The 23301-nt window shown below is 41.8% G+C and overlaps 1 protein-coding gene across 3 annotated transcripts; it reads right to left on the bottom strand.

The window, feature by feature from the left end:
* Positions 1 to 2282: 2282 nt before the first annotated feature.
* Positions 2283 to 22972, bottom strand: LOC110498986 (AMSH-like protease). 3 transcript variants are annotated; one of them, XM_021575758.3, is made up of 12 exons: positions 22673 to 22798; positions 22016 to 22099; positions 14513 to 14619; positions 12939 to 13156; positions 12680 to 12755; positions 12094 to 12189; positions 11429 to 11738; positions 11058 to 11182; positions 10498 to 10635; positions 4005 to 4117; positions 3495 to 3594; positions 2283 to 3130 (listed from the first exon to the last, which is right to left on the bottom strand). In XM_021575758.3, the coding sequence occupies exons 3-12, from the start codon at positions 14591 to 14593 to the stop codon at positions 3074 to 3076; spliced, it is 1314 nt and encodes a 437-aa protein (XP_021431433.3). In that variant the 5' UTR covers positions 14594 to 14619; positions 22016 to 22099; positions 22673 to 22798; the 3' UTR covers positions 2283 to 3073. The 3 variants fall into 3 exon arrangements, with proteins under 3 accessions (XP_021431433.3, XP_021431432.3, XP_021431431.3); XM_021575757.3 differs by lacking the exon at positions 22016 to 22099 and having other exon boundaries at positions 22673 to 22972; XM_021575756.3 differs by having other exon boundaries at positions 22016 to 22813.
* Positions 22973 to 23301: the final 329 nt, after the last annotated feature.

The raw sequence follows: 23301 nt of genomic DNA, 5'->3' as shown, positions 1-23301 counted from the left end.
GGTCTCCATCATTGGGAAATTGCAAACATATGGAAATACCAATCTAAGCAACCGGGCAAGAAGGACCTTGGTCAGGGAGGGGATTATGAACCCAATGACCACTCTGACAGAACTATAAAGTTCTTGTCTGAGATGCCAGAACCTGCCAGAAGGACAACAGTCTCTACAGCACTTTACCAAACTGGGCTTTATGGGAGAGTGGCCAGATGGAAGCCACTCCTGAGAAAAAGGCACATGACAGCACACATGGGGCTTCATTTATAAACTTTATATGCACAAAAAATTCCCCAAAATTCCCGTTTCAGGCTGAAGTTGGCAATTATTATTTTTTTAATGTAAAAAAAACTTGGTGAGAATGTGCTTATTCTCTCGCAAACTTTAGACCATGCGTATGCAGTTTCTAGTGGTTGAGGTATTGCATGGCAAGAAGTCAAAAGTAGACTAGCCTTGTGCAGGAAAATGTGACCGTCGGGTAGCTAAATATATAATTCCCAGATGCTATCACTAGCCGTTAGTGAGAAAATCAATTTGTTGAATTTTTTGTATTCTAAAAACGTTGAATGCATTAATGTCAAATTCCTCAAGTAGACAATAATTAAATGTATAAACAAAAAATATATATATCATAACCATTGCAGTGGAAATTCCTCAGATTTTCTGGCCAAGATGAATTCATATTCCCGAAGTAGCCATACAACAAATTACCATGCGCAGCTCTCATTTAATTAGGCTTACCACCAGTATTAGATATGCTTTAATTTCCGAAAGTGAGCGCGCTTTATAACATTCAATAGAATTCAACAGGTGAACAGACAGTTGATATTTTGCATTGAAGTGTATAGGCTACCACTATAAGTAGTGGCCTATAGTATGAAAAATCATCCCCCCCCCCCCCACAAAACATCCCCCCCCCCCCCACAAAACATCCCCCCCCCCCCCCACAAACCTAGTGCACTACGCGTTTACTAGTGGTGTATTAGCAGACCAATATAGCCTTCTGTAGCATGGGCAAAATTCCAATATTTCCAAAGTACACATTGATTGGTGTTTTTCAGAGTTATAATGTTCCTTCATGTGCACAGCTTTACTTCAGGTCTGATTTATAAAACGGGAAACATGCGTGTATATATGGGATGCACCAAGTTTATAAATCTAAATATTTTTTGTGTGCGCCCTTTTCAGAAATGGTGCATGCAGATATTCTGTGTAAAATTTACAAGCCAGTTATGAGGCCCTTGGAGTTTTCAAAAAGGCACGTGAACAACTCAGAGCGCAAGGCAAAAGATTTTGTGGTCTAATGAGACAAACTTGGCCTGAATGCAAAGCGCTATGTCTGGAGAAAACCAGGCACAGCTCATCACCCGTCTAACACCATCCCTACCGTGAAGCATGGTGGTGGCAGCATCATGCTATAGGGGTGCTTTTCAGCGGCATGGACTGGGAGACTGGTAAGGATAGAGGGAACAAATGGAGCCAAATACAGGAAAATCTTTGATGAAAACCTGCTTCAGAGTGCAAACGACCTTAGACTGGTGTGAAGATTTATGTTCCAACAGGACAATGACACCAAGCATACAGCCAAAGCAACGTTTGAATGGCTTCAGAACAAGAATGTGAAAGTCCTTGAGTGGCCCAGCCAAAGCCAAGACTTGAATCCCATTGAAAATCAGTGGAAAGACTTGAAGATTGCTTTTCAATGCCGCTCCAAAACAAATTTAACAGAGCTGGAGAGAATCTGCAAGGAAGAATGGGAGAAAATCCCAAAATCTAGATGTGCAAAGCTGATACAGACATACCCAAGACAACTCAAAGCTGTAATCGTGATACAAAGTATTGACTCGGGGCTGTGAATACTTATGTAAATGAGATATTTCTATATTTCATTTTCAATATCTTCACAAAAAAAAAAACGTTTTCACTTTGTCAGTATGGGGTATTGTTTATAGATGGGTGACACAAACATCTATTTAATACATTTTGAATTCAGGCTGTAGCAACAACATGTTGAAGACGTCAAGGGGTATGAATACTCATTCTTTGAGCACTTCGGTTTGTTCCTCCCCGCACAAGACATTCCACCTCGATGGGCTACTTCAAATAAGAATTGAGTTACGGTTTTCTTTTAGGTCAACACTTCCAAGATAAATCCAAGACTCACAAATAATGCAAAAAATGTCAAGGCTAAAATCCAACTGGCCAAATGTAATCCATTATAACTAAGACTAAAAAGACAACATGAAACGTCCTAAGCCACATAGCGCCATCCCAATTCAATCAGTCCATTTTATATGACCTTTTAAAAAAATGTTTGTTTATTTGTTGAATCTCTGCATATGTAATCAATTGTGTAAATACTGTATCATTGTGTCTCTCAAGTCTCATCTGTTGTATCCTGTACCAAGAAAGTTAAGGGTAAGGATACCCTCACGGGAGACTATCACTCATGTAATCATTCATATAACACACACACCTGCTCCCACACACACTTTATTCTCAGCCAGTTGTTCTCACACTGAAACACCTAAGGCCATTTACAGTAAGCCTGCGTGCTAAAATAGTTCTCTCTGGAGAATTTCACATCAAATCTGACAAGCAGAAAGACTATCTGCCTCAAAAACTACCCTCTGCCAAAATTGTCAAGCCAAGCTATCAAAAAGCCCCCAACCAAAAAAATCCCATACTTCAAGTGAATAAAGAGTTGATAAAACAACACCATTAGAACAATTCCATAGCTCACATCATTGTGTTGCAAAGCAGTTTCAATTCACAGTACCTCATTTCAAAAAAATAAATAAATACAAAAGCCTTCATTGTAAACAAAGGTATAAATGGGGCGGCAGGTAGCCTAGTGGTTAGAGAGTTGGGCCAGTAACCAAAAGGTTGCTAGATCGAATCCCCGAGCTGACAATGTAAAACTCTGTCGTTCTGTCCCTGAATAAGGCAGTTAACCCACTGTAGGCCCGTCATTGTCAATAAGAATATGTTCTTAACTGACTTGCCTATTTAAATAAAGGTTAAATAAATAGGAGTTCCAGTATGTGAGGGTTGTGGGTGTCTTGTCTTCCCCTCGCTGTCACCGGAGGTCCAGCACTGTTGTTTTCGAGTCCTTTATAACAACATGCCTACAGATCTGAAAATAGAAAAGGCCATGTTTAATTCTCAGGTTAACTAACAACAACAGTGGAGAAGCACAACCATGAATATAGGGACATATTTTTTATATTTTTTATTTGGCCTTTATTTAACTAGGCAAGTCAGTTATGAACAAATTCTTATTTACAATGACGGCCTACCGGGGAACAGTGGGTTAACTGCCTTGTTCAGGGGCAGAATGACAGATTTTTACCTTGTCAGCTCTGGGATTCGACATGAACCCACACACACACACAATAATACACACAAGCTCCATTTGAGACTGTGCTGAAAAAGAGAGAGGCTGCGGAAGCAGTGAGGCCTCTCTGTCTGCTGGGAGGATGTCTGTGTGTATTACTTACGCTAAAGAGCGGCGGGTCCTTGGAGTGTGGGTGAAAGCCCTTCAGTCTGCAGCCAGCGACCTCCCCCATCCCAGAGCTGGTGAGTCTGAACACTCCCGTACTGCAACACACAGATCACAGACACAGGACTTGCCTATATACAGTAGGGCTCATGGCCAAAGGAAGTCATGACATCCATCTGGTAAAACTAGAGCGTCTTCCAGCCAAGCAACTGTAAGGCCTACATTAGGTTAGTCATCTGAGTTCTGAACTTATGTCCGAGGCTTATTCAGTGAGGTAGAACATTTATAGCTGTGTAGAATAAGATAGAGATGTTAAGTATAGAACTGACACAACCCATTCTTCCACATCACAGAGAATCATCATGTCGGCTCCACACCACGCAATTCCGGTAACATTGCTTCCTTACTGAATAAACAATTTGATACCACCCACATTGCATGGATTGGTTTTCTTTAGCGTTAGCATCAGCAGGCTTACTCCTTCTAGCAGACAGGTACAGGGACTCACTCGTTGTGTTTGGGCGAGCAGACGATGGCGATGGCTTCAGGCAGCATGAGCTGGTAGGAGCCGTGTGTATGCAGGTCAACACTGGACAGGAAGGCCGTCTGGGTGGGGTGGGTCTGAGAACAAAGGAGAGCCACAGTCAGAAGAGTTGGTCGGAGATAAAGATGTTAGGTGTTATATTTGCCTTATACAGTGCCTTGCGAAAGTATTCGGCCCCCTTGAACTTTGCGACCTTTTGCCACATTTCAGGCTTCAAACATAAAGATATAAAACTTTATTTTTTTGTGAAGAATCAACAAGTGGGACACAATCATGAAGTGGAACGACATTTATTGGATATTTCAAACTTTTTTAACAAATCAAAAACTGAAAAATTGGGCGTGCAAAATTATTCAGCCCCCTTAATTAAGTTAATATTTTGTAGCGCCACCTTTTGCTGCGATTACAGCTGTAAGTCGCTTGGGGTATGTCTCTATCAGTTTTGCACATCGAGAGACTGAAATGTTTTCCCATTCCTCCTTGCAAAACAGCTCGAGCTCAGTGAGGTTGGATGGAGAGCATTTGTGAACAGCAGTTTTCAGTTCTTTCCACAGATTCTCGATTGGATTCAGGTCTGGACTTTGACTTGGCCATTCTAACACCTGGATATGTTTATTTTTGAACCATTCCATTGTAGATTTTGCTTTATGTTTTGGATCATTGTCTTGTTGGAAGACAAATCTCCGTCCCAGTCTCAGGTCTTTTGCAGACTCCATCAGGTTTTCTTCCAGAATAGTCCTGTATTTGGCTCCATCCATCTTCCCATCAATTTGAACCATCTTCCCTGTCCCTGCTGAAGAAAAGCAGGCCCAAACCATGATGCTGCCACCACCATGTTTGACAGTGGGGATGGTGTGTTCAGGGTGATGCGCTGTGTTGCTTTTACGCCAAACATAACGTTTTGCATTGTTGCCAAAAAGTTCAATTTTGGTTTCATCTGACCAGAGCACCTTCTTCCACATGTTTGGTGTGTCTCCCAGGTGGCTTGTAGCAAACTTTAAACAACACTTTGTAATGGATATCTTTAAGAAATGGCTTTCTTCTTGCCACTCTTCCATAAAGGCCAGATTTGTGCAATATATGACTGATTTTTGTCCTATGGACAGAGTCTCCCACCTCAGCTGTAGATCTCTGCAGTTCATCCAGAGTGATCATGGGCCTCTTGGCTGCATCTCTGATCAGTCTTCTCCTTGTATGAGCTGAAAGTTTAGAGGGACGGCCAGGTCTTGGTAGATTTGCAGTGGTCTGATACTCCTTCCATTTCAATATTATCGCTTGCACAGTGCTCCTTGGGATGTTTAAAGCTTGGGAAATCTTTTTGTATCCAAATCCGGCTTTAAACTTCTTCACAACAGTATCTCGGACCTGCCTGGTGTGTTCCTTGTTCTTCATGATGCTCTCTGCGCTTTTAACGGACCTCTGAGACTATCACAGTGCAGGTGCATTTATACGGAGACTTGATTACACACAGGTGGATTGTATTTATCATCATTAGTCATTTAGGTCAACATTGGATCATTCAGAGATCCTCACTGAACTTCTGGAGAGAGTTTGCTGCACTGAAAGTAAAGGGGCTGAATAATTTAGCATGCCCAATTTTTCAGTTTTTGATTTGTTAAAAAAGTTTGAAATATCCAATAAATGTCGTTCCACTTCATGATTGTGTCCCACTTGTTGTTGATTCTTCACAAAAAAATACAGTTTTATATCTTTATGTTTGAAGCCTGAAATGTGGAAAAAGGTCGCAAAGTTCAAGGGGGCCGAATACTTTCTCAAGGCACTGTAGATTATGTTTATTCCCCAAAATCAGTGGAACTAGATTTCAGTCTGCCCCTCCACTGTGTAACTCCCATGTTAGGTGTTATTAGACCTGGGCATGTGGGGCCGCAGCCCTGATTTTTTGGGGGGGTCAAGTTCCGAACCTTTCGATGGTTAAACATTTCGAAATTGCAGGCTGTAAATCTGATTATAAGTTTCCATAAACGGCGTATCACTTACACTCTAGGCAAGTGTTCAGATTTGTGACTGTCATGGTTTTATCATTACTTTAGTCAAAACCGTGTGTCTGTAGCCCAAACCATTCAAAAAGATACAATCCATTTTACCGGAGGTACAGTATCTTGTTTGTTTTTTCTATCATGAATTCGGGGGAATTATTGGATAAATAAAATGTCCTGGGCAGTTTTAAAACTAGGTTACTCACAGGCCGCTTACTAGCCTATTTGTCTCATAACAAACAAGCTGTTCAGTCATGTTACCTTTTAGCTAACAACCTTGTAACTGGACACGCACACATTTGGATTAAGATGCACATGGAAAAAAAGAGATTGTGAACCCAAAAGTATACGTTTTATTTGAGTGGAAAAAAATGAATAGACATCATTTGGGTAGGGTGTAGCCCTGGGTACATTTAGGCTATGCTTTGTTGTCTTCAGAAGATTTTATGTTTAATTTATTTCTCCCACATCAGCTGATATAATTCAGTGGAACAATTCCTAATGAGTGGCTATCTCTTATAGAAAAACCACATGATTTCACAAATCAAATCAAAGTTTATTTGTCATGTGCGCCAATACAACAGGTGTAGTAGACCTTACAGTGAAATGCTTACTTACAGGCTCTAACCAATAGTGCAAAAAAGGTGTTAGGTGAACAATAGGTAAGTAAAGAAATAAAACAACAGTAAAAAGACAGGCTATATACAGTAGCGAGGCTATAAAAGTAGCGAGGCTACATACAGACACCGGTTAGTCAGGCTGATTGAGGTAGTTGTGCTACCCACATGTGCTACCCCACGGCAAGGGGTACCAGAGCGCCAAGTCTAGGACCAAAAGGCTCCTTAACAGCTTCTAACCCCAAGCCATAAGGCTGCTGAACAATTCAGAAAATGGCCACTGGACTATAACATTGACACTCCTCCATTCGTTTTTTTTTACACTGCTGTTACTCGCTGTTTATTATCTATATAGTCACTTCACCCCTACCTACATGTACAACTTACCTCGACTAACCTGTACATTTGCACACTGACTCGGTACCGGTACCCCCTGTATATAGTCTCGTTATTGTTATTTTATTGTGTGAAATTTTATTATTTTTTACATTAGTTTATTAGGTAAATATTTTCTTAACTCTTTCTTGAACTGCACTGTTGTTTAAGGGCTTGTAAGTAAGCATTGCACTGTAAAGTTTACACCTGTTGTATTCGGCGCATGTGAGAAAAATCACGATGTCACATGTGAAGATGTGTTTTTGGAACCCTTTGGAACCCTTCATATGTGATCAGATTTTCACATGCACAGTGGGGCAAAAAAGTATTTAGTCAGCCACCAATTGTGCAAGTTCTCCCACTTAAAAAGATGAGAGAGGCCTGTAATTTTCATCATAGGTACACTTCAAAAAATGCAGAAAATCACATTGTAGGATTTTTAATTTATTTATTTGCAAATTATGGTGGAAAATAAGTATTTGGTCAATAACAAAAGTTTATCTCAATACTTTGTTATATACTCTTTGTTGGCAATGACAGAGGTCAAACATTTTCTGTAAGTCTTCACAAGGTTTTCACACACTGTTGCTGGTATTTTTGCCCATTCCTCCATGCAGATCTCCTCTAGAGCAGTGATGTTTTGGGGCTGTTGCTGGGCATCCCGGACTTTCAACTCCCTCCAAAGATTTTCTATGGGGTTGAGATCTGGAGACTGGCTAGGCCACTCCAGGACCTTGAAATGCTTCTTACGAAGCCACTCCTTCGTTGCCCGGGCGGTGTGTTTGGGATCATTGTCATGCTGAAAGACCCAGCCGCGTTTCACCTTCAATGCCCTTGCTGATGGAAGGAGGTTTTCACTCAAAATCTCACGATACATGGCCCCATTCATTCTTTCCTTTACACGGATCAGTCGTCCTGGTCCCTTTGCAGAAAAACAGCCCCAAAGCATGATGTTTCCACCCCCATGCTTCACAGTATGTATGGTGTTCTTTGGATGCAACTCAGCATTCTTTGTCCTCCATACACGACAAGTTGAGTTTTTATCAAAAAGTTATATTTTGGTTTCATCTGACCATATGACATTCTCCCAATCTTCTTTTGGATCATCCAAATGCTCTCTAGCAAACTTCAGACGGGCCTGGACATGTACTGGCTTAAGCAGGGGGACACATCTGGCACTGCAGAATTTGAGTCCCTGGCGGCGTAGTGTGTTACTGATGGTAGGCTTTGTTACTTTTGTCCCAGCTCTCTGCAGGTCATTCACTAGGTCCCCCCGTGTGGTTCTGGGAGAACTTGCACAATTGATGGCTGACTAAACACTTTTTTGCCCCACTGTAGTTTAATTTTACTAAATTGCTTTACATGTTGTCACGTTATTACATTAACTTCACATGAAAACATGTTTTTTTCCATAAGGGATCATTTTATTTTCTACAATGTAGAAAATAGTAAAAATAAAGAAAAACCCTTGAATGAGTAGGTGTGTCCAAACTTTTGACTGGTACTGTATTATTAGTCTATTTTAGTCAATCTCTCTATGTTTATCTCAAAGTGTACCAGATTGATGCATTTATGCTGTTGAAATAGAAAAATGTCTTCTCTCGGGGGAGGATGCCCCCTCTGGTTTTGGGCTAAGCTCCCAATGTCCTCAACTCCTAGAAACATCCCTGGCACAGACTCAGAAGGCAGGTCTATGATTAACTTTGACATCTGAACCAATGGACCGGGTTTCTATGGTGATATTTGATTATGCAAATTAAAGGGTGGGGAGTGGGCAAGTGTGTGTGTGTGTGTGTGTGTGTGTGTGTGTGTGTGTGTGTGTGTGTGTGTGTGTGTGTGTGTGTGTGCGTGTGTATGAGAGTGCATAAGTGTGTATGTATGAGCATAAGTGCATGTTTGAGTGCATCTGTGTGTGTACACGTGTGTATATGCTTGTGCATACAGTTGAAGTCAGAAGTTTACATACACTTAGGTTGGAGTCATTAAAACTTGTTTTTCAACCACTCCACAAATTTCTTGTTAACAAATTATAGTTTTGGCAAGTCGGTTAGGACATCTACTTTGTGCATGACACAACAAATTTTTCCAATAATTGTTTACAAACAGATTATTTCATTGTATCACAATTCCAGTGTGTCAGAAGTTTACATACACTAAGTTGACTGTGTCTTTAAACAGCTTGGGAAATTCCAGAAAATTATGTAATGGTTTTAGAAGCTTCTGCTAGGCTAATTGACATAATTTGAGTCAATTGGAGGTGTACCTGTGGATGTATTTCAAGGCCTACCTTCAAATTCAGTGCCTCTTTGCTTGACATCATGGGAAGATTAAAAGAAATCAGCCAAGACCGAAACATTTTTTTGTAGACCTCCGCAAGTCTGGTTCATCCTTGGCAGCAATTTCCAAACACCTGAAGGTACCACATTCATCTGTACAAACAATAGTATGCAAGTATAAACAGCCTGGGACCACGCAGCCGTCATACCGCTCAGGAAGGAGACGCATTCTGTCTCCTAGAGATGAACGTACTTTGGTGCAAAAAGTGCAAATCAATCCCAGAACAACAGCAAAGAACCTTGTGAAGATGCTGGAGGAACCAGGTACAAAAGTATCTATATTCACAGTAAAACAAGTCCTATATCGACATAACCTGAAAGGCCGCTCAGCAAGGAAGAAAGTACTGCTCCAAAACCGCCATAAAAAAGACAGACTACAGTTTGCAACTGCGCATGGGGACAAAGATTGTACTTTCTGGAGAAATGTCCTCTGGTCTGATGATAGAAAAATAGAACTGTTTGGCCATAATGACCATTGTTATGTTTGGAGGAAAAAGGGGTTTGCAAGCCGAAGAACACCATCCCAACCGTGAAGCACAGGGGTGGCAGCATCATATTGTGGGGGTGCTTTACTGCAGGAGGGACTGGTGCGCTTCACAAAATAGATAGCATCATGAGGTGGGAAAACTATGTGGATATATTGGAGTGGTCATCACAAAGCCCTGACCTCAATCCTATAGAAAATGTGTGGGCAGAACTGAAAAACACGTGTGAGAGCAAGGAGGCCGACAAACCTGACTCAGTTACACCAGCTTTGTCATTAGGAATGGGCCAAAATTCACCCAACGTTTTGTGGGAAGCTTGTGGAAGGCTACCTGAAACGTTTTACCCAAGTTAAACAAATTAAAGGCAATGCTACCAAATACTAATTGAGTGTATGTAAACTTCTGACCCACTGGGAATGTGATGAAATAAATGAAAGCTGAAATAAATCATTCTCTCTACTATTATTCTGACATTTCTCATTCTTAAAATAAAGTGGTGATCCTAACTGACCTAAGACAGGGAATTTTTACAGGGATTAAATGTCAGGAATTGTGAAAAACAGAGATTTAAATGTATTTGGCTAAGGTGCATGTAAAATTCCGACTTCAACTGTATGTGTGGAGGTGTTTGTGTAGTGTCGACTCACATGGATCCAGCCCAGAGTCAGTAGGTTGTGGTGGTCCTGGAAACTAAAGAGCTCCTCCACGTTCTCCATATCACAGTAGTCTGGGCCGGCTGACTGTTTGGGCACCACCACATGGGTCAGCATGAACTCGTTTTGAGTCTGGAAGAGACAAAGGTAACACTTCCTATGAGTTAATGCATTACAATGCACAACACAGTCGCTAATAACTGTGCATAAGTCTACTGGCACTGAGGTACTGTTATTGCTATTTTGCAGGATTTAGAACACCCACCTACACACAGCAATGCACATGACATACAGTACACCATCAAATGAGAGCAAATACTGTAGCAACTACAATCAACTTTGAACACCTTACATTGGCAACCTCCCGCTCTCCTCCTACTTGACATAACTACTGTTTGCAGATGGAATGGCACTGAGTAAAAATGGTATCTCCGACGGTTTGCTTAGATAAGATAAGCAGTAGCCTGGGAAGTTTGACTTTCCCCAATAAAGTGGTAGTTTGTCGACAAAATAAAATAGATCAATGTTTGTGTGGAGAGCAGAGCATGTCTTACCAGTTTTCCACAGAGTACCCCACATGTCTCTATTCCCCTGGCTGTGTTACTGTCGGCTAGCAGTAGAAACCTGTAGGTCAGGTCTCTAGGAATGACCACCCGCCTCAGGCCCTCAACCCGTTGATCTGTATGGACACACACACCACACGTAAGCACAGTATGTGTAACAACAATAATAGGATGTCCATCAGTGTGACTCATGCAACACAAAAACATGCATCAACAGTGACTAACCAGCTCAAATATATACACCATCTATTAATGTACCTCATTATTGACTTCCCCATTACCTTACTCATGGTTAGTCTCTGAGTAACAATCACTCAATCGAAAATATAGATGTTATATACTAATGGGAGCAGGACACTCACTATGTACGCCAGCCAGTGTAGCTGCTGGCTTGCTGCTGGGGAGAAGCTGTTTATTACGGTTTGGGTCGAGACGAACATGGTTCTTGGAGGAGTGGGACAGGCAGGCCCCGTCTGTTTGTTCAGGCACTTTAGCGACCGCCTCGTCTCTGCGATTGGCCAGCTCCTGTCTGCGCAGTTGGTCCTCGAAGTAGCGGAACTGCTCCGACTCCATCTGCATCCTGCGCAGCTGCGCCACCCTCTGCCTCTCCTGCTCAACCAGAGACATCTTCTGCAGCTGCTGGCCGCAGCAATCCGCCACCACCGCCTGGCTCTGCACACGCATATAAACGAGTGCACACATGAACACGCACGTGCAGGCACAAACCGAAGATACAGACACAACACTTCAGATCTGTGCCATTTTAATATTAGTACAATTTGTTGATATACATGATCTTACTCCTAAATATTCCTCATCACTACTTATCACAAACTACAAATGTAACCACAGACTGCTGCATTGAAGCATTCACATTCGCCGAAAAAGTGGTACAAACACCGCACTGTAACTAATATGAACAGGTGTTGCACACTAGCACTGGGCTTAGAGCCACACATTGCGCTCCCAGCCAGCCTCCTAGCGATTCTCAAGGAATGTAACGAAAGGTTCCGATGCTAAACCTTACCTGACTTTTGAGATACTCTGTTTGTTCCTTGTTGTACTTCTCGTGGAGGAGCTTCTTCAATTCATCTTTCCGCGGAAATGCGACATCTTGCAACTTCTGAGAATAAAATCAACTGTGTGAGTGCAGGCAGGGAAATACTTTCTTCCATTAGCCGTGGTGCTTTGCAGATCCAATGGTCAATAAGTGTGGGCCAAATCCTTACATGACGAATAGAAAACGATGAGCCATTCATCTACCATTTCAAAGATCTTAATAGACCGTAGTGGCGCTTCTATTGTTTGTATACAAAAGGTAATCTACAGCCCTTTCTAAACTAGTGCTGTTCCTGAGCTGACCTTGGACTCGCTTACCTTTACAGACATCACTTAAATCAAAGCAGACCTGAATCCCCCCCACTAAGTATGAGGCACCCACTAAGTAGCCAACCACTCAGCCAGACAGACAGGGCCCTCGTACCACTGCTCTCTCCATCCCTCGACCCCTCTCTCCATCCCTCCAGCCAGGCTAATAAGCCCTGATGTTAATGAGCTTTCCGCAGGGCTGAGCACCACATGGGTCCACTCAAAACAGAAGCCCAAGGGCTTACCTTTATTATCACCTGTTTCTCAGGCACACTGCACTGCTGGTAGTCTCGATGGCTGGGGAGTTTCTCGACAAACAGACTAGAACACAACAGAGAGATAGTGGGTGGTTAGACAGATTACAGTAGTGCATTAATCATCAGACACTGTACTTGATCTGCCATTAGTACATTGGACATAGCCCAACGGTATGCTAGTACTACACTCTATCATAGGCCCTAGTCTAGACACAGGTATAAGATATTCTCTCTCTCCTCTCCTTACGTGATGAACTTGTTGTAGAGGACGTAGGCATTCTCCAGGCTGCCCTCCTCCAGGTACACGGCGGCCATGCGCTCCATCTCCACCCCGGACCGGAAGTAGCGGTGTGGCGTGATCTCTTCGTTGATCTCGATGCTGCAGCCCATCTTGCTGAGGGCCCGCACGCGCTCTGCCGCCGTCAGGCTCACGTCCGTGTGGTCCGGCTCGGCTGCCAGCTTCTTCTGTCGGGGGTCAAAGGTCACCGGGATCAGAGATCAACGTTCAAGCACCAGGGTCAGAGTCCGAGAGGACACGGGCAGAGCAGTCACAGAGGTCAACTTAGGAGTCAAAGTAATCACAAGCATCGGAGTGTAGTAGGTGTCCCTAGAAACTGATCAAAGGCTAGTGTTGCATTTTCCCATCTAATGGATAAGGTTAGGCTAGGACTAAGTCATCCTGGTTATCAACACCAGCATTAGAACACCTCTTTCTCTACACCCCAGGGCCTAAAACAACACATTCATCACTAACATTGCATCAGTACCAGAAAAACCCTAAGGCCAACAGTCTGACACAGCAACCCTATCACCCCTAGCAGCAGTACTACTGTAGCTTCTTCTGAAACAACAGCTAGCATCAGCACGGGCTGTCTCCCTCAGTAGTCTCCCAGCCCTCCCTCTCCAGGTGGTCACATGACCGGACAACATCATCACTGTTCATCCTTCACAGGGACAGGGCGGCCAGTGCAGGTTCAGTGGGCGGGGGTTGGGGGGATTAAGGGGGGAGCTGATCGGAAGCCTGCTCCCTCTGAGCTCGCTGCTATGCTAGCCCCCGCTTTGGCCTGAGCGGCCCTGCTCTGCACCATACTAATGAGCGCAGCAGAGTACACACTGGACACTGCTGATGCAGAGTTCCCATAAGGTTACTATTGAATGTGGGCGTCTTATCAAGATCCTACTGGACTCTACAGGGGGAAATTGACGAAGCCTGCAGACAGAACCATTGCTCGCAGAACATAATGGGCATAATAATGGGGGAAATGTTTGGACACTCAAAAGTGTCAAATTTAGACATCCTTTTGGCAGTGATAGTTGAAGCAGGCATGAGCGCTCTCTCTTTTGAGGGCTTAATAATAACATCTCCTTTGTCTAATCATCTATTCATGAGCAGCGGAAGTAAAGTCTGAAGAGGCTAACATCCGCTCTGTCCCCCATTCTCTCCTTCCATCCATCTCTCCCAACGCAGGATGGAGGGATGGCCCTGAATGGAGAGATGAGTCTGAATGACAGAGCAGCTGCAGTGGGAATACTAATGGGAGTGAGTCAGAAGAAATCGTTGGAGTGGACCCCCCAGACCCACTAACCCCACTCCCCCCCCCCCCACTCTACAGAATAAATCAACCCACCCACACGCCTTCCCAGACCCCCATAAACTCATTCACCCCAGCTTTCCTATACTAACCTTGAATCTTTTCATTCCCAAGACGAGAGCCCTCTAGCCCCTCCTTTCACACCGCCTCTTCTTCTCCTACCTATCCCACTCCACACACAGCTCACCCCTCACCCTAAGTACCCTCACCACTGACTGACAAGACTCACCAGTGTGCTGAAGCTGAAGCCTTGCTCCATGGTGTCTTTAGACTGCAGGGTCACAGGTTCCAATCTTCCCAATGTGTCCATCCGTCATCTCCCAAGATTATAGCCCACTGGAGACGAGAGGAGCGAAACCTTAGCTTGGCTAATGGCCATGACTCGGTTGTGTAATTATGACCATTGGATCGATAAGGTTTCCTCTCACTGAGAGAGACCCATTCATGTTGTCCACAGAGACAGCTTACCCTCGGTAGTAGTCATATAAATAAATGGTCAAGAGCTTGGCTTATAACCTGACTTGAATTACAAGTATGACTATTGGATTTGTTTAGCTTTTCCAGACGTATAGTTTCTCTGTTGTTTCATAGCACAAGAGTTTCCAAAAGCAGCCTCTCAATCAAATTCAAACAGGTTTTTCAAAATAGCTCAACATGCCTCCCAGAAAATGTGCTACTGTTGCTATGGCAGCTTGTAACCAAGCAGCAAAATAGGGTGAGTCATGGACATATTTTGCTGAGATGAAATCCTTGATGGGGCTTTATCTAGCTTGGTCAATTAGCAGATTTCAGCAGTGCATTTAATCATCTGGGTTCCCTCTATTATTCAATCCAAAAATGACTCTTGATACTGCAAAAGATTTGAACCATTGTGTACAGTACAAAATGGGAACATGGTGTGAAATCTGGGTGTAATTAACACTGCTTGAGGCTGACTTTAATGTTGTGGGGAAAAAAACTACTTCAAGTCAGTGACTGTAAAATGACCATATTTCTGCAGTTAATAACTGTATTTAATCATATATATTTTTGTAAAGTGGTTAGAATTCTGAAATATTTTCACGCCAAACTGTTGAACTGTAGTGTACATTGACATTGGGGTGGTGCTGGAGATGTTGCATATGGAAAATTTCACCATTCATGTGTTTGGATTCCTACTTTCTCTGCAAGAAGCAGCAATGCTCAAGCAGATGGGAACAACATTCACTGATTCAAATCAGTCACTCACAGATTATGAACACAGCATGACTAACTTAATGCATGAAAGATCAACTAGATTTTTAATTTTTGGCAATGTGTCTTATTTTCAATAAATGTACAATATTTTAGCCGGCATTTTGTACATTATCACCCAAAATTCTCATTATCAAAATGTGTCTGGATTAAATTCTCGGGTCAATTTTACTTTAGAAAGCCTAACTTATTTTAATAAAACAAAATCCGTTGCTGTAGTTTGTCCGTAAACTCACAAAAATTGTATTTTAGTTTAATTTTACATTAAACTGTTAGATGTATTATGTAACAACACAGTGTCTGTAGATGTGTCTAATTACGTAACACTGTAAAAACTCCAAATAGTTTTAAAATAAAGTTGTATTCACCCATGCATGATGCATAATTTAGAGCAGGTATTCCCAAACTGAGGTACGCGCAATGCCGTCGGGGGTACACCAAATAAAAATGTGATTCACATAAAAAATTTTTTTTTAAATCCTTCACATTTTCAAACAGTCCATTAAGAAACACATAACAGCTCTACTGGTAGTACTGCTGTCGACGACACAAGTTGTTCTGCTTCCTCGAGCACATCCAATGATAGCATCAGTAATTCTACATTTGTTGTTAGCCTAGCTAGCATGGACACTGACAGTTGTGAATCTGATGCAGCCGATGAGCTACTGCCCCCTTTCCTGGGAAAGCACCGAAAAAACAGACAGGGACATTGGACCTTTAAAGAGGCACAAATCTGATGAGAACTACGTTGATTTGTGGTTTACTTATTAGGGAGTAGAGCTTTTCCTCAGCCACAGTATGTTATATGTGCAAAAGCACTATCTCACAACTCGATGAAACCTTCACTCTTGCACAGACATTTAGAAACAAAACATGCCAATATGAAAAAGAGGCCAGGAAGGATTTGAAGTGAGAATTAAGACGACTTTCAAGTAGTAAGACATGTATAAAAGCAACAGATACTATTAATAAGAAGGGGCTAGAAGTGTCTTATATGGTGAGCTACCGAGTGGCTAGGACAGACAAGCCCCAAACTATTGTGGACTATCTTCCTGCTGCAGCGGATATGGCTGGGGCAATGCTGGGGGAAAAAGCCGAAAAAAACTATACAGACAATGTCTCCATCAAACAACACTGTTTCACGATGCGTCAGTGACATGGCAGGAGATGTTTTGAAACAATTACTGCTTCGCATACAAGCCAGTGAATTCTATGCATTACAGCTAGATGAGTCAACAGACGTGGCGGGCCTAGCACAGCTCCTGGTACATTTCCGTTATGTTTATGGGGGTCAATTAAGGAAGACATCCTTTTCTGCAAACAACTGGAAACCTCGACAACAGGAGAGGATATTTTTAAGTACTGGACAGCTTTGTGACATCAAATGGACTTTGGTGGTCAAGATGTGTTGGTCTCTGTACTGATGGAGCAAAAGTCATGACAGGGAGAGATGGAATGAAGTGATGAGATGGAGTGGAATGGTAACGCGCGTGCAAGCAGTTTCTCCCGACGCCACTTGGGTAGACTGCAGCATCCCCCGAGAGGCTCTTGCTACCTGACAGCTTGAAATTGGTTTTGGACACTACAGTGAAAATGGTTACCTTTGTTAAAGCAAGGCCCCTGAACTCTTGTGTATTTTCTGCACTATGCAATGATATGGGCAGCGACCATGTAACGCTTTTACACCATACAGAAGTGTGCTGGTTATCAAAGGGCAAAGTATTGAATTGAGAGACGAACTTAAAGTTCTCTTTACTGACCATAATTTTCACTTGTCTGACAGCTTGCATGATGACAAGTTTCTCACATGACTGGCATATCTGGGTGATGTTTTTCTCGTCTGAATGATCTTTATCTAGGATTACAGGGGACTCTCCGAAACTATATTCAATGTGCGGGACAGAATTGAGGCTATGATTAAGCGGTTGAAGCTCTTCTCTGTCTGCATTAACAAGGACAACACACAGGTGTGTGCAAATGAACTAAAGCTTAAGGAAAATGTCAAATGTGATATAGCGAAGCACCTGAGTGAGTTGGGTGCGCAATTACGCAGGTACTTTCCCGAAACGGATGACACAAACAACTGGATTCGTTCATGCCCTGCCTCCAGTCCACTTACCGATATCTGAACAAGAGAGCCTCATCGAAATTGCAACATGCGGTTCAGTGAAAATTGAATTTAATCAGACGCCACTGCCAGATTTCTGGATTGGGCTGCGCTCAGAGTATCCTGCCTTGGCAAATCGCGCTGTTAAGACACTGATGCCCTTTGCAACCACTAGCATGAAAACTAAATACAGGCACCGACTGTGTGTGGGGAAATTATTTAAGACTGAGACTGTCTCCAATACAACCCAACATTGCAGAGTTATGTGCATCCTTTCAAACACATCCTTCTCATTAATCTGTGGTGAGTTATTCACAATTTTCGATTAACAAATATTTTTTTATATGTAAGGTGGTTAAATAAAGAGCAAAATGATTGATTATTATTATTTGTGCCCTAGTCCTATAAGAGCTCTTTGTCACTTCCCACGAACTGGGTTGTGACAAAAACTCACACTCATTCTTATGTTTAATAAACTGTATCGTATAGTGTGTGTGTGTGGCAGGCGTACAATGATGGCAAAAAAACAACATTTGAGAGTGCGCTGACCCTGGTGCTAGAGGGGGTACGCAGCTGAAGGTTGAAAGTTTGAACGGGTACGGGACTATAAAAAGTTTGGGAACCACTGATCGAGAGGAGTTGTCCTTAGATGAGCATAAGTTCATTACTTTATTTGGTTGTTTGCCTTCAGAATGAGGTTATTTCTCTCAAACACTCCATTTACCACACTTGGCCTTCTCATTACCGACACGGCTAAAAAGCTCAAATTGGTCAAATGTCAGAGAACCATTACCTTACCTGAATGGAGGCATGAATGGGCTTTAGTGATGTGGTCAATTGTTTGCTGACTCATAATTGCTGTCTCCTACTATATGACGATTGAGCTATGTGCCTCTCATAACCGATACACACATTTCTCATTACCACATCATTTTCAGGTCCGTTTTGGTAATGATAACCGTAATTTCGGTAATGATAATAAGTTAATTCTAATGTATAGTCAATGGGGGGGGGGGGGGGGGCGTGTTGGTAACTTTATTTATTTACTAGGACCCCTCCTTAATAAACCGATTGTACAGATTTTTTGTAAAACAACAGCTATTTGATTAAGTAAGGTTTGTCAAGAAATACGGGGTGTATAAAACACATTTAACTTACTTTAAGCCACAATCCGCAGCTATTGTTTCAGCAAAGAGCAACCCCACCAGTATATCCCCCATTTTCACACTAACCTATACTGTTGTTTGATATCCCAAGACCGTTTTTGATCAGTATCTCACATATTGAGGTACTTTATAGGCATAATGTGTTGTGCTGTTTGCATTCCCACTCAATTCGGGAAATACATCTAAAATACCTTACAACCACAAATATCAAAATCCTATTACAAAGATAATATGACCTGTACAGCTGTCATCAAGGCAAAGGGTGGCTATTTTGAAGAATCTCAAATGTAAAATATATTTTGATTTGTTTAACACTTTTTTGGTTACTACATGATCTTATGTGTTATTTCATAGTTTTGATGTATTCACTATTATTCTACAATGTAAAGAATAGTAAAAATAAAGAAAAACCCTGGAATGAGTAGGTGTGTCCAAACTTGACTGGTACTGTATAATATATTTAAAAAAATTACAGTCACTGTGTTACGTTTAAATCCACTTTTGACTTTTGAAAAAACATGCATGTAATTACAGTACTTATACTTACACTGAAGTAAGGGGTATTTTAGTCAATTGCATTAAAGGGCGACTGCATTCCTGATTTGGCCTCATTTTAGATTTGGTTCATTAAGAAATGCTGGTGGCCATTACTGATTTCAAATGTGAGTTGGTTTCGGGGTGTGGTTCGATGTTGGTGCCTCGTGTCTTGTGTTCGCAGGTGGAAAGAGTTAGGCAAATATTTTTTTCCGGCTGATGTGAGAGCATGGCAAAATTGGTTTCACTTTGGATAGCCTATCTCCGGGGCTAGTTAGAGACGTCAATAAACTACACAATGCAAATGAGACAATATTTTAATGTTGCACAACTTCTCATTAAACACTTTCAATTTGTAAATACATTTCTACAATTTGAAGTTTGAGGTTTTTAAGTCATTGCAATTTGGAGCTGTTGGAATTTTAACATATTGTCCCATGTAAGTTGTGTAATTTACAGATGGTCCCAACCTAGCCTTATATGACTATCCAAAGTCAACCCAAATTTACCACAGGCATTTTGATCTGGTCAGGAGCAAGCTGCACTCCAAATGTATGATTACTTGCTACTGCCAGCTGTGGGCATGTGGGTAGGGTTGAAACAAACCCAACCTTCATTTACGTTGTGATGCAGTGATGACCACAAGTTTCTCAAAACTCTGTTTTGGACAAGACTGATTTTATGAACAAAATTATCCTATTTACGCTTTGTAGTACATTTTGACAGTAGAATAAATGTTACTGACTCATATTAACCCCACATAGGCTGTTTTCTAAATGACAAGTTAGTTTTTAACAGGGCCTAAAATGAACACCCACCACCAGTCAAATGCAGGTAGATTTTGGCATTGGCAGGTAAGAGACAATTTATGCTTGATCCGAAAATGTGGTCGAGCGAGCCATTATGGCACGCAGAGGCCAAATTGAGCTCTGTACCACATCGCCGTGCGCTTCTAAAAAATGTTTTACGTGGAGGGCTCAGTAGAGCTCCGCATTGACATGATTGGTTAACGGAACGTGAGTGCGAGAGGTCCTGTATAAACACAAACTCACTTACTAAACAACAGCTCTGCGTTGCTCGGTGGAGCGCAAGAAGTATGAATTCCCTGACTTGTGCAGAGGCCATATCATCGTAAATGCTGCAAGGCCCATACAGATGTCAGATTGATCATGCAGCACCTTTAACCCACACAGTGCTGCAGCACCTTTAACCCACACAGTGCTGCAACACTGCCTGGCTGGGGGCTGTGCGCACCTGATGAACTGAGTGAATATTTTATTTTTTAGTAGCGCTGGCACAGGTATAAAGGTTGGTCTAATTTACTTGAAACGAAAGTCTACTTAAGTGAGACTTTGTCCTTGTGTTTCTTGGCAATTTACATTATTTTGTTCACAAACTAGGTGTTTTTCAAAGTTTGGAGTTTCGAATGTTAGGGAAGAGAAGACAATGCAGCTACTAGTCAGACTCTCAATCTCACAGGCACAAACATGACTCGAGTCGCGTTACCACGGTAACCGAACATTTTCGTCTCATCTGTGATATTTTGTTTATAAGACTGAGCTCACAAAAAATGTACTTAAACAATATACCACATTGCTTCTTACTAGTAATACGTGTATTGTTTTAGAAACTTTAAAAAGCTTGTTCATCCATCTCGTGTTTTTTTTTGTAATTTTTGTGAGTAAAAAAAGGTTGTTTTTGCCTGGCCGGGGGCTATACTTGGCTCATCACGCTCTAGCTTCTCCTTATGGCAGGCCGAGTGCCTGCAGGCTGACCTTGGTCGTCAGTTGAACGGTGTTTCCTCTGACACATTGGTGCATCTGGCTTCCAGGCGGGTGTTAAGAAGTGCAGTTTGGCAAGTCATGTTTTGGAGGACGCATGACTCGACCTTTGCCTCCCAAACCCATTGGGGAGTTGCAGCAAGAAGATAAGATCGAAATAGCGGAGAAAAAGGGGGTACAAAAAAAATGTGTTTATTACTTTTTGGGACTTTTTAAAACTGTTGCGATAATGCACATTTTTGCATTGATTGTGGTAAAATGCATAATATCGGATAAAAAACCTTATAATAATTATCGAATAGATAAGTACAGATCCTAATCTCACTGATTTAAGGAGGACATTTCATAAAAAAATATATTTCCTGAAAAATTCTGCTTTTTTTGGTCAAATGTGAGTTGTGAGAAAGACCCAATCAGGAGTGTTCTACAGTAAGGACAACGAACCAACATAATTAAAATGTTGCTTGAGAATAGAAAGGCATAGAAAGCTAAAAGTTGTTTTACAACATACCTAAGATGCCAAGTCAACAGAACACATTTGATTGACATGTCCCATTTTCTGAATGAACCTGTATTTTCCATCAAAATGATTTGAGTCTTTCCTTCAATTGAATTTGCACAATACATGCACCATTCAAAAATGGTAACCTATTTTAAGATATGACTTACAGATTCAGGAAACAAAAAAATGGTTTATGGCATGTGCTTGCATTGTAGGGCAGCCTACTATATTTGAGTCACTGTATTAGTTAGACTACTGATATCACGGACTATTATCTTAACTAATACCCATTATAACAGTAGCATAGCATTATTTTAATAACAAAAGTCACAGTGAATTTATATACATAGAAAGTAGGTAACTATTCATACGAAACTAAATGAAACATTGAATGAACATTGTAACTTACCTCTCTCAAACTGAGACTTGTCTGTGTGCTTCCTGTATGCTTTGGTAAGCTGATGCACCTGGCACTAGCTAAGTAGTACAACTTCTTTTGATAGCCATGTGTGTCAACAAAATGAGAAAATCACTGCCTACATGTCAACATTAGGAATGTGGCCCATCAGCAACATTGTATCTGTACAATGACATCGATCATCACTTTATCTACACTGCATTTGTAGTTCCAGATTCCATGTAGCAATATAGGACCTTCTATTCGACCTCTTGTTTGTGATTTAAAACCCATTTCTGGTCATTTCACCAGCTTTGCCACAACAAGAAATTTAAGGGGGGGTATGAATGATACTCACTCCCTAATAAAAACCCAATCACTGGCTACTGCGTGTACGTTCTGGAAAATTAAAGAAACTATTTGATTTAACAGTTTAGCGTGCAGTAGACTGATAAATCGTGTAAATTGTTCAAAATGCGAACCAGTTTATTTGCTTCCCCAAACTCCGCATCCCTGTCGTCACACGCTAGAATTGAGTGCGAAAGCAGGAAACTGGCGTCAATAAAAGCCACCGTTATCTTATCCAAACCTGGCGTATTTCGCTTTTGTAAGCCTACTTCATGAAGTCATTGTTCAAAATGAAAAGGGATAGAAAGAGCGAAAGTTTACCGATGATAAAATGGCTGAAAGCTGTCTTTCAAATCCAATGTCCTAATAGGCGAAAGAGATTGTCATCCAGTCCTCCTATGATAGCATCGGCGCTGTGGTGTTGGTGACAGCAGCCGTGGTCGCTATGAAGGGATGTGTCCTACCACACATAAAAGGGGTGGAGAGGAAAATCCACTCCAGCACACTACTGGACAAAAGAGAAAATACCCTACAGTTTCGACACCGGCAACAGCATTTGCATCCTGTAATTCATAAGATTATTCATGGCGCACACACCACAGCGGCGCTTGACACACTGCCATCATACAAACGTGGGGTTGAAAAAAGAAATACAAACATCTACAGAATGACCAACAAAGAAGCCATTCTGATTAAAATAGGGTGCATTGGAAATAAGTGTAGTGTAATAATCAAACTCCGTCGCCAGAGGGCGTAGGCTACATTACGATACCTGCTGGGCGTTTTGGAACGTTCAGATGGAAAAAGGATATTTAGAACAAATATGCCTCACTAACATGTACAATAACGAATCACATCGGATCTATTCAGTTCATTTCTATCTGCAACGTTCGGCAACCACACGTGCGCTTTCCCCCCAAAAGGTATGTGCTGTGATGGAACTGTGTGTG

The sequence above is a fragment of the Oncorhynchus mykiss genome, chromosome 20 (genome assembly GCF_057628025.1).
Source record: "Oncorhynchus mykiss isolate SJ-2025 chromosome 20, ASM5762802v1, whole genome shotgun sequence".
In the NCBI taxonomy this organism is placed as follows: domain Eukaryota; kingdom Metazoa; phylum Chordata; class Actinopteri; order Salmoniformes; family Salmonidae; genus Oncorhynchus; species Oncorhynchus mykiss.
Note: the sequence above shows the minus strand (reverse complement) of the source record. Positions and strands in the feature narration are given on the sequence as shown.

Bases quoted from the DNA above. Each gene is read 5' to 3' on its own strand.
- LOC110498986 (XM_021575757.3), bottom strand. From the start codon at position 14,593: ATGGACACATTGGGAAGATTGGAACCTGTGACCCTGCAGTCTAAAGAC. The intron at 12,190-12,679 runs GTAAGCCCTTGG...TTTTATTCTCAG, and splicing joins AGAAACAGGTGATAATAAAG to AAGTTGCAAGATGTCGCATT. The intron at 10,636-11,057 runs GTAAGACATGCT...TGTCTCTTCCAG, and splicing joins GGGTACTCTGTGGAAAACTG to ACTCAAAACGAGTTCATGCT.